This window comes from Mytilus trossulus, chromosome 14 (genome assembly GCF_036588685.1).
Source record: "Mytilus trossulus isolate FHL-02 chromosome 14, PNRI_Mtr1.1.1.hap1, whole genome shotgun sequence".
NCBI classification, from domain to species: Eukaryota; Metazoa; Mollusca; class Bivalvia; order Mytilida; family Mytilidae; genus Mytilus; species Mytilus trossulus.
This window is the reverse complement of record NC_086386.1, coordinates 45,383,026-45,395,594: the sequence shown is the minus strand read 5'-3', so window position 1 is coordinate 45,395,594 and position 12,569 is coordinate 45,383,026. Positions and strand designations below refer to the sequence as shown.

At 33.0% G+C, this 12,569-nt stretch overlaps 1 protein-coding gene across 1 annotated transcript in view; it reads right to left on the bottom strand.

Moving 5' to 3' along the window:
- Window positions 1–12,569, bottom strand: part of LOC134696622 (eukaryotic translation initiation factor 5B-like) — a 90,487-nt gene that overhangs the window by 43,607 nt on the left and 34,311 nt on the right. The window contains exon 19 of the mRNA XM_063558492.1: window positions 11,103–11,285. Coding sequence (XP_063414562.1) covers window positions 11,103–11,285 — 183 coding nt within the window. The remainder of the gene's footprint in view (window positions 1–11,102; window positions 11,286–12,569) is intronic.

The window sequence follows — 12,569 nt, the reverse complement described above, 5'->3', positions numbered from 1 at the left end:
CAGATTGAGTTGCTACTAACCTTAATGATTGGATTTCATTTCCGGTGGAGATTTATATAACAGTAAAGTCTGTATTAAATAAAGACTACCTGTACTTTGGAACGACTGATTATCAAAGGCCGCTAACACAACCATATGTGCAGAAATAATAATGACTATCTGTACTTTGGAATAAATGATTATCAAAGGCGGCTAACACAACCATATGTGCAGAAATAAAAAACCCAACAAAATTGAAAGCAGGATCTTCTGTCTTCAGTAATGATATAACTTACCACTGGATGTTAATTAACAACCAACAATCAATCAATATTTTTTTATCTGAAAATGCTGAAGAGACTCGACTTTAACAGTCACAATTGGAACAGAACATTGACTTTAACAGTGTTTATTTGTTTGCAAGGGGAGGGGTTCATCCAAACCCGCTGCTCCCCTGGCTACAGGTATGGGCATCGTTGACCTTGGATGGTTTTGACTTTTGTGTTTTTTGTTCTCTATTGGTCATATATAGTTTTTCAAGCACAGGTTTACATTCCTAGCTAGCTCTTAATATTTTGGTTTTGAGAGTTTACTAAGAAGTTATATCTAGAAAAAGTGTTTCAGATTTAACAAATTTAAGAAGAAGAATTTTTAATGGTTGATCAAATCTGAATGCAATACAGAAATGTGCATCTCGAGAATTTGCAGATTCTTAAATGCCTTTCAACTTTACTAGCAATTTTGATATAATTTGCTTGCCAATTTAACTAGGAGAATTTCCATTATATAATATTTAATTTACTAACTTATTTTATAAAGGATATGATAATTTAAACTTTCAGTAAGTGCATAAATTCTACAAAGTACAGAATAATTTTCTGTCAATTTTTGAACGGAATGTCATCAAACCATCTACATAAATAGAAAGATTGAGTAAGGCCATAAATAAAACTTAGAAGAGAATGTGAAGTATTTAATTGAATGTTCGTCCATTCAAATATAAGTGGATCATCCACCAGTTGACCTACTTAGGATGTTTAATTTACCAAATTTTAAATCCCCCTTCAATGACACTTCAGGGCAGACTTCCTAAACTTATTATCCTGGTTATTGACTTAATATTCAGAATCATATGGAGGGAAAGAGCAAACATAACAAATGTTATACAACAAAATACCACATTATCACAATGTAAGATTATTTCCTTCCCTAAAGGGAAATCTCAAAAACTATTCGGCCAATGACCAATTTCTTCACTCTTTCTTTGATAGAATGCAAATATTTGTGTAATTGAGGACAAAATATCCTTCCAATGATCTATGTACTTTCACCGTCAACATCTGGTTTTATCTTATAAATCTCCCTCCCACTGAATTCTCTTTTAATGTCTTGATTTAGAAATTATGACAAAATCGATTCCAGTTTACCATATATCTTCTATTTTTTGTCATTTTTTATTTCTCCAAATTCTTTCATGTAATTTTTTTTTAACCAATGAAACCTAAATTTTCCAAGAATGCGTAAATGTGGTAATATGTATCCATCTTTTTTTATATAGAAAGAAGTCCTTAAAGTGCAACCAGATTACACATATGATATAAATTTTGGATCTCATAAATTATTTGTTGGAAAATGGTCTGATATATAATGAAGTTAAAGCAATAAACTCTTTACACTTTACGACTTATTGCCAGACTATCAAAAGTACTATTGAAAGAAATCCAGAAAAAAACGCCAAATGTACTTCTCAAAAAATTTCCTCTGAGGAAATGATACCACCATCCTCCCCTCTATATTCATCTTAAGATACAAGATCTGTTACAACCATTTTGTTGTATGTGGACTTGATGTATATAATTTTAGGGAAAACACCTTTTTTTCATGACATTGGACTTCAGAGTATTAAAAGTATCAAAGTGAAATTGATAGAAACAAATTAAGCCAATAGAAAAACTACTTATATAAAATTACAGAGGAATTATTTATTCTCTAATAGATGTCATCAACTAGTTACAATTTTTCAATAATTCAAATATTATACCGGTACTTTTACAACAGTTGTAAACCCCTATTGTACCCCTGCAGACACTCCTAACTGAATTAACTACTAGATTTTGATCCTGCCAGCATCTCCTGGACTGTTTTTCTAATATTCAATATTTCATAAGTTACATTAATCGATTGGAGCCTAGTTTTCATTCATTAAATACCGCACCTTACAGACATAAAAATCAATTCTTCTCATTGAAGCCTGTACATTCTGTACATTTATATTTGCTAATACATGATTAACTATGGTGTAAAATTCTCAATGGATCACATTGTAAATACAATTATTGATTTGATAAAAGTTAGGAATCTAAAAAAAAAATTATAAAAACTAGGACAAGTAGCCCTTCCCACTTCCTGTTTGTGTACAAGGTGGTTCACTCATTCAAACAGAAAAATTCATTTAAAACACCCAGGTATCCTTGGAAAAGTGATAAACACCTCAGCTCTTATTGATTATCACCTGTCAGAGGGGTCAAAAGGTTATGTATTTTCATTTTTCATCTGTCAAAATCACTTGAATAATCAATCTCCCTTTCAACCATTATATAAAATTGAATTTTGTAAGGAAATGATTATTTCTTCATTCCTTTCACACCTTCATGCAACCATTTTGTAAATATTGTTAAAAAAACCACCTTTGATGTCCCCCTCTTAGGTATAACATAATACTAACACTCAAATAATATTGTTGAAGATACTTAAAATAAGATTAAAGCCTTTTTACCAATAAATTTTCCCCATTCACTTCCTGGAGGGGTCCCTATAAGTGAGAGAAAATTTGGCTGATTAGCTGGCTTTTAATGTCAACCTTTTCATAGTCGTGCTAATTTGATTAGGAAACTCTCTTTGTTGTAGTAGAGAGACTTATGTAAAATCAGGCCAATTATAACTATCAATTTAACGTACAGGAAGTACACATTTGATGTACGTAGCACAAAATCCTCTTTAAGTGCTGAATTGTGAAATTAAAATAGCACCTTGAGTCTCTTAAAACTCTTTAAACCTTAATATTATGCAGTTTATGCAGTAATATGGGGAATTTGGGAATAATTAATCGAGAATTTTTAAGAACTTAAAAATATTTAAAATTTTTTGAAAGATTTTATCAGACACCGAATGTTAACAAGTACAGTGGAAAATCCTAGACAAACACGATGAACAGAAATGGGAAACTGAATCTTGGTCAAAAGAAAAAATCAAATCCAGCAATCATCTTCAATTTGTAAATGATATAAAAAAATATTTTTATCTGGTACATGTTGAATTTGACAATAAAAATATATGGAATGCACTTGTAAGAAATGGAGGCTCTGCTTTTATGATAATCTTTTATTCTTATTCATATTTTCTGTGAATGAAGGTCATTATGAGCAGAAATTTTACATAACTTTTCCCTACTACATGCAAGTTCTAAAGTGTTCAGACATCATAAGTATCCAGCTGTAATGCTAAACAAATGCCATTTGAGCACCAAATGAATTCGGACATAACTGGTTTTTTTTCATTTATGATGACAATTTAATTAATCAAGCTTTTTTTCAGTAGCTTATAGCCATTTTCAATTGTTACATCATAACATGAGTATTTCAGTGGTGAGGAATTTCAGCATACATTCATGTTTAAAATAGGGGGTTGTAAAAAGAATTATTAAGGATAAATCCTGCCATGTAAATTGTTTTTTTGCAATCAGCAAACCAAAATGGCATTATTTGATTTTAATTCATAAGCAGACTGAAGAAAACTTTTAATACCTGTACATCCATACATCCAGAAAATTTCTCTTTAAAAAAAATTGTATTGTTTAAGTCAAATAAGTCACAGACACATTCCACTTTTTGGTATTTTCTGTATTTGGCTATATGAATGCCTTCGTTAAATTCTTTAACATATAAACTCAGGCAATTTTGTAACTATTTTTGATTTACAGAAAACTTAATGTTTATTCAGAAATGCTAAATGTAATATTACATGTTATAAGGGAGACAACTCTAATTCAATTTTATACTTTCAATATCTTTGTTGGTTGATAGACATCCAAAAGCATAACTGTGGATTAATTCTTGGTTTTGTCACATTGTCTGTATACAATATTTAAAGTTTACCTCATTAAACTTTAAGATTTACCCACAAAAATTGGTATTCCACCAAGAACAGTAATTACCTTATCAAAATACAATAGTCATCAAAGTTAACATAATTCTACAACTTCATCAATTTCATATTCAGAAACTGTTAGAGGCTATGGGAACACTATTGATGGATATAATAGGATTCTGAGACGGTGTAATATTGAATTTCTAATTCAGACAATAGGGGCATGTCTCCCTTTGTGACCAAACAGAACTAGTAAATCATAAGGGAAATAGGGAATATAGGGACAGTTCACCTGTTATATTTATATGAGACAAAATTTTATCATAAGATACAAAGATACAAGTCAGCTATTTGCTGCATTTATTTATAAATTTTCAATTCTTGTTCCTAAAACCAAGATCAAGGCTGGTCAAGGCTAGTGACACTAAGTTATACCTCACCCAGGCCTGGGGTCATTACATTGCAATGTAATGCATTACATTACAATTACATTGTGATTCTTCCATTACAATTACAATTACAATTACATTTTTTCTCACATGTAATGCATTACATTACAATTACTTTGCCTGAGTAATGCATTACATTACACATTACTTTTTCAATATAAAAACTAAAAACATTTCAAAAACAGATTTTTATAAGAAATTATTACTGGGGTACATGTAAATGTACATAATACTACATATATATACAGTGTTATAGACATCAAATACTGGTAAATTTACATGTCCATTGCTCTTTATTATCATAAGTGTTTCAAACATGCTGTCATTAAGAGAACAAGGTATGTACACCTCTCCGGCAATTAATACTAAAAAGCCTTATAACAGGAGCTGATGTGGAGGAAATGACTAAATACTTGATATAGCTGTATAAGCTTAAGAAAAATGCACTGAATTTGACTTCAAGTATTCCAGTGGATTGATTGACATTTCCTCATGTGGCTCTGACAAGTAAATGTCAAAATCATGTACTGCACCAAACCTGTGTCTACTCTTTAGTGGAGTAGTAGGAGGCATGAAACTGAAAAAGTCACTTTTAAGTTTCTTCAGTGGTGAAAAATAAATAAATTATCATATAATTTTGTTTTTATCATTAATCACTTAATCATTAAGACATCATAAAGGGATTTCAAAGAGATATAATAAATGTGTCATTAAAGGATTATCTTGTTAAATGCTGAAGGGCTCTGTGAAGACAAACATAAGTTGAGAAGATTTGATTGCAATAAAAACATTTTGATATTAATTAGGTAAATAACAACAAAGACAGTTTGGTGTAAAGATATTGATTAACATATTCAATCTTTCATTGAAATACATGTAAGGTGTGTATAGAATACAAAAGTTTCATCTTCATATTTTTTCCATCCATCTATATAGTTTTGTTTAATTTTTTTTTTAGAAGATTTTTTCATAGACCACTAAACATCAAAATATTCCCAATATCTTTTTATACAAATATCAGAAACCAAGATTAAGACAAGATGATTTTAACAATTTTATATTTCTTACCTTAATATGTGTGTTAATGTTTGATGCAATTTATTAAATACAGTGATTAACTTTGACAATACTTTTATTCAATACTTTCTTGTGTTTTTGTTAATATTTTATTTCTATTTTACAATATTCTTCAATTTCATGTATTTTACAAATTTGTAAGGAAAAGTAATGTACAGTAATGGAGGCATTACATTGATTTTTAACAAAAGTAATCATTACATTACATGTAATTGTAATGCAGAAAATGTGCATTACAAATTACTTTGCATTACATAAAAAAATGTAATATTACAATGCATTACAATTACAAATTACCATTACCCCAGGCCTGACCTCACCTCACCTATCCTCTTCATGCCGGTCGGCATTTAAGGCCCTGATACATTGTTTCCATCTCACACGGTCTTTAGCTACAGTTCTTGCTGAAGCCCAGCTGTTCCATCCAAGTGATGTGCATTCTGTCTCTACAGTCCGTCTCCAGGTGGTTTTGGGACGTCCAACTTTCCTTTTTCCCTCTGGTTTCCATGTCAGTGCAACTGAACATATACTGTTGGCATCCATCCTAAGTACATGGCCAATCCATCTCCAACGCCGTTCTATAACATCATCGCTTAGCTTCTTTGTTCCAGCTCTTATGTGGAGGTTTTCATTTGAAATTGTATTGGGCCATCTTATTTTCAATATCTGTCTGAGACATCTATTTTGAAAGGTGTTTAATTTCTTCTTGTCTTGTTCAGTTGTTTTCCAGGTTTCACATCCATACAGTAGGACTGATATGACTAAGCTGTTAAATAACCTGACCTTTGTTTTAAAAGACAGTACCGATGATCTCCATATTTTTCTTAACCTGCTGAATTGGCCTTTAGCTTTCTTGAACCTGTTGTCCATATCATTGTCACAGCCACCTTTTGTTGTAACTATTCCCCCTAGGTAAGTGAAGGTATCAACATCCTCTAGGTCTTTCTCATTTAATTTCACCGGGTTGTTATTAGTGGTATTCATCCGCATTACTTTTGTTTTGGATACGTTTATCGTTAATCCTATTTTGCTGGCATTTTCTTGAAGTTTACTTGTTTTTAACTGTATATGTTGGAATTTGGAAGATAGTAATGCTAGGTCATCCGCAAAATCAAGGTCCTCTAGTTTGGTGGTAAATTTCTATCTAATTCCTGTTTCATGGTCTTTTATTGTTTGCTTCATGACATAATCAATGGCTATCAGAAATAAGAAGCCAGACATCACGCATCCTTGTTTTACTCCTGTTTTTACTTTGAACCAATCTGATTGTATTCCTTCATCTAATACTGCACACTCAAATGAATCGTAAAAGAGTTTTATTACTGTGATGAGTTTGGCTGGGATGCGATAAGCTTTTAAGATGGACCATAAGCTTTCCCGGTGTATGGAATCAAACGCCTTTTCAAAGTCTACAAAGTTGATGTATAAAGGAGCATTCCATTCAGAACATTGTTCTATGATGTTTCTTAAAGCAAATAGTTGTTCAGTAGTGCTTTTCCCCCTTCTGAAGCCAGCTTGCTCTTGTCTTAGCTCTTCATCTATACCTTCTTGTATTCTTTGGATGATTATCTTAGTGAATACCTTACTTGGCACAGAGAGTAGTGTTATGCCTCTGTAGTTGTCGCAACATGCCTGGTCTCCTTTCTTTACTATTTTAACAATTAGACCTTTATTCCACTCCTTTGGTATTTCGTTTCCAATCCATATCATATTGTAGAGCTTTAGCAAATACTTTGTGGTTGTTATTGTATCTGCTTTAAGTATTTCCGCTGTTATGCCATCTATGCCTCCTGACTTCCCATTTTTTAATTGTTTCAAGGCTTTTGTAATTTCCTCTTTTCTGATTGGGCCAGTATCAATCTCTCTTTCCTCTATTTCATAGTCTAAATTGATGTTAAGTGCTATTTCTGGTTCAGGCCTATTCAAGACTTCTTGAAAGTGTTCTTTCCATCTTTTAAGTTTTTCTTCATGGGTTGATAATAAATTTCCAGACTTGTCTTTGATGACTTGAGGTGGTTTCTGTTTTTCATTGCAAATTGTTCTAGTAACCTCATATACTGTTTTCATCATACCATTGCTTGCTGCTTTTTCTGCTTCTTCAATTAAGTTGTCTGTCCATTGCCTTTTGTCATTTCTCATACTTTTCTTTACCTCCTTGTCTTTGTCGCTATACTTGGCATTTAAACTGTTCTTGACTCTTTCTGATCTACTGTTGTTTGTTCTTTCCTTTAGTTGTCTTCTCTCGTCTACAAGTTTCCATGACTCATTGGAGATCCAGGGCTTATGCCCACGCTCTTTGAAACCTAAAGTCTTAGTTGCTGTTTCTTTATAGCATTTTGTTACTCCTTCCCAGAATGTTTCTATGTCCTCTAGTTCGTCTAAGAGTTGGAACCTGTTCTTACGCTCGATTGAAAATGCTTTTCTTACTTCTGGACGTTGCAGTTTGGTGGTATCAAATCTCTTCCTTGTAGCATCCATTACTATTTTATGTCTTTTAAGTTTGATTCTTAATTTGCATTTGAGGAGTTCGTGATCGCTGCCAATGTCTGCTCCTCTCATTGCTCTTGTGTCCAGTATTGATGTTCTGTGTTGTCTAGTAACAAGGATATGGTCTATTTGATTTTCTGTTTTCTTGTTTGGTGATATCCATGTTATCTTATGTTTGTCTTTATGTGGAAAGGTAGTGCCAGTAATAACTAAGTTGTTCCTTTGACAAATATCAAGGAGGTTTTCTCCATTTTCATTTCTTCTTCCAATTCAATGCCTTCCCATGATGTTCTCATGACCTTCATTGTTTATTCCAACCTTTGCATTAAAGTCTCCCATTACTAAGAGGATGTCATGTTTAGGTGTTCCTGCTATGACTCTATCTAGCTGTTCTATAAAGCTTTCTTTTGTTTCATCTGTAGCATCGTTGGTTGGTGCATATACAGTGATGACACTTATTTTGATGGTTGTTGTGTGAAATCTGGCATACATTAATCTCTCAGTGATTGGCTTCCATTCAATCAGTGCCTTTTTTGCTCGGTTTGACAGCATCATTCCAACTCCTGCCTGATGTAATCCATCATGCCTGCCTGAATATAATAAGACTTTACCATTTTGAAGTGTAAGCTTTCCACTGTCTAGCCATCTGACTTCATTTAAGGCCAATATTTCTATGTTGTATCTGTCCATTTCCCTTTCAACTTCTGCAGTTTTACCTGTGGCATACATAGTTCTTACATTCCAACTGCCTAGAAGTATATTATCTTTTGGTGTACACAAGGGTGTCAGCTTGTGGACTTCCCGTGGGCTTTCATCCACCAGCGTCATGTCCCTTAAACCATGTTGTGCAGCAGAGGTGTTATCCTCATGCTGATTTCTTAATGTACCGTATAGCGGGTTATTTTCGCGGGTGTAAAATTTCGCGATTTTCATTGAATAAGGTATACGAAAAATTTTGGCGGTTATTATTTTGGCGGATTCAACATTTTTAACATTACCTTTGCATGTACACTTTTAAATTGGCGGAATATATTTTGGCGATTTTGTTCTATCCGCGAAAATAAGCGAAAATTTACACCCCGCGAAAATAACCCGCTATACGGTATCTTGGGTTTCCGTAATCATCAATTTTTTACTCTGTCTGGTGATTAGCCATACGAGAAACCTACTACCTGTAGGATGGAGTTTTGTTGTCTAGGTTTTCCTTCCCATAGACGATTGCCTACCATGGCTGACGAGTTCAATCTTCCCGGCTTTTCTTTCTGGGTCTGCTCCCATAGCCTTTGATTTTCCCAAAACTTACCACAAGGCAGTGGTACTATTTACCCATAGTTGGGACAAGGTTGATGAGTGCAAGGGCGTATCCACACGCCGATGGGCCTACACACTGCATCTCTAGGGCCCTTGCTGCTCCGAGATCCTCTACAATAATGCCTAGGATGCTAGATCCTAGTTACCAAGACACTAAGTTATAATGACTTTGTAATTCAGTGGCAGATCCAGAAATTTTCATAAGTGGGGGCCCACTGACTGACCTAAGAGGGGGCCCGCTCCAGTCACGCTTCAGTGATTCCCTATATAAGCAACCAAATTTTTTCCCAAACAGGGGATCCCCCCCCCCCCTAAATCCGCCTCTGCAATTGTCATTTTTTAATTAACAATTACCTTAATGATCTCACAACTTTCCAAAAATAGAATTACAATGAAAAGATCATAAGGGTAATTAGAAGTAATTTATAACCCTTTAAAACCTGTTGGACTAATCCATTTTTCTTTAGTCATGCTCAAGTCATGTTTAAATTTTATACTGTTCACAAATTTCAGAATTGATTGATCCGGTTTTTGAAGAAGTATTCAAAACATAGTATAAATATACAGTTTTACTGTATAAATGCCACTGAATTTGTTTTCATTAAACTTGAAATATTTCTCATTCACTCAATTTTTTACAGCTTGAGTGCTGTCTACAGAAGATTGATTTTTTATTAATTTTTTTGACATAAATAAGGCCGTTAGTTTTCTCATTTGAATTGTTTTACGTTGTCTTATTGGGGCCTTTTATAGCTGACTATGCGGTATGGGCCTTGCTCATTGTTGAAGGCCGTAGGGTGACCTATAGTTGTTAATGTTTGTGTCATTTTGGTCTTTTGTGGATAGTTGTCTTATTGGCAATCATACCACATCTTCTTTTATTAAGCTTGGTCAAGGTTTAAGAGAAAACAGACATGTGGCAGACACAATTACAATTTCTATTAAACTGGTTCTATATCAGCATATCCATTAATGTAATATGATATACAGTCATGGCCATTTTGTATATAACTTTAAGAGAAAATTGCCCTACAACTATCTGTGGTAAACCTGCTAAAAAATGTTTATAGAGGTTTCCACTAGGTCATATGAGCTTAACAAAGTCAATGTCATTCTTCATATGGTTTTTAAAAGCTACCAGAATATTCAAACTGTGGTAAAGACTGCTCTAATTTATCAGTGGGAAGTAAAATTGAATATTGCATTGTTTGAAGCATTGGATGAAGTTGATTCAAATAACATTCTGGACAAAGAAAGATAACTCCAATTTTAAAAGAAGATTTTAAAAGACACATTTATATTTTCAGAACAGTTTTTTTTTCCTTTTGTAAAGGGCATCACTCTTGAACTTTAAAAGTGTCGCTACAAAATTTCAAACTTGACCAGTGTTTTGTGGTAATAAGCATTGTGTATTAATTCATAACATTTGGTCTCGGTTAGAGAAACCAATTTTGGAATCCTTGGACGGACAAAGATAAAACTTTTAATGCCTCCTCCTACACGAAATGGACATATATAAAAAGAATACTTAATATTAATCATTTTGGATGCCCCATTATGACAAAACTATAATCGTGATAAATCCTCATCATAACTCTATAACAATCTCTCTTAACAGTAGAATATTTCTATGAAATTAAAAATCTGACTTACCTCCATAGCAGTAGCATGTAATTCCTCTGAGTAAGCTAAACGTTTGGCCAGCAGAGTTTGGCACAGGGAACAGATCAATGCTATAAGATTTCCCATACCATCTCCTGAGTGGGCTGATGTAGGGATCAGAGAAATAAATTCTTTGGGATTTTTATTTTCATAAAATAAAGCTGTATTTAATCCCTGGAAAAGAAAATGTATTCTTAAATTGATGAATATAAATATATGAAGACCAATAAAATTGAGACTGTAAATGGGGAATGTGTCAAAGAGACAACAACTCGACCAAAGAACGGACAACAGCAGAAGGATTTAGTTAACAGGATATATTTTATAATTTTTTCAAGCAATAACATGCTTTTTCCTTGTTTTGATATTTTGGTCGTTAGTGATAACTAGATTGTTTTTTTCATTATTAAACCATAAATATCAAAAAGTTCAAAGCAATTGTTGAGTCTCCTTTGTTCATTTTTCTACATGGACGTAAAGAAAAAGCCCTTAAGGTAAGAAGTTTGTGATTAGTATTTACAATTTTGTGACTTTCTTTCTAATTCACTTAATGGAAATGTCCACAGAAAGAGATTGCATTCAGGACCTGCGCTGTCGTCTAAAGAGGCAACTACTAAGCGAAAAAGACAAGAATCAGCAAGATTCAAGATTTCTATAAATTATATTCAAAAGTTCAGGTTCAAATGATCAGGGGAAGAGTAACACATTGTGTGCCCTATGTTGCAATCGTAACAATACATGTGAGAGGAGAACTACAATGTAGCTATTCAATTAAGCATTTAACACATTTAATGGTTATCAAATCACAAAATATTTTTTTCTTTTTCAGTTTGAAATCTAGCAAACAGATTTCCACAGGCCATAGGATATGGAAATATCATGGAACTGTTGGATTAGTTCTCATAGTACCAGCTGTCTTCTGATGAACTATCTAGTTTTTACTGGGCAATAACAACATATATAGTTTGTTGGGAGCAATGGCAGAGACAAAAGATGACATTTTAGATAGCAAAAATAAAATTATGACACTCTTTCAAACATTAAAATAGCTATATTTTATATATATATTAATTCTGACTGTGAGAGAGCATATTCAATTATAAAGAAATTTAAACTGAATTGTGTTCAGAACTCGACAATGATATATTGTGTGCCTTATTATCAAGTAAATTTAACCAAACTGGCAGTTGTTTTGAATATGTGCCTAGTGGTGTTGCTTTAAAAGCAGTGAAACAGACCACTGTTGAATACAATTAAAGTGTACAGTAGAAAAATGTTTTTTATATTAACAATATAATTGAGAAAGGAAATGGGGAATGTGTCAAAGCGACAACAACTCGACCATAGAGCAAACAATAGCCAAAGGCTGTATATAAATGTGAAATTATGTACATTGTTCTTATCAAAAAGTTCCCTTCTACATCACACATTTTCACATGCTTTTTGACATGATTTCTC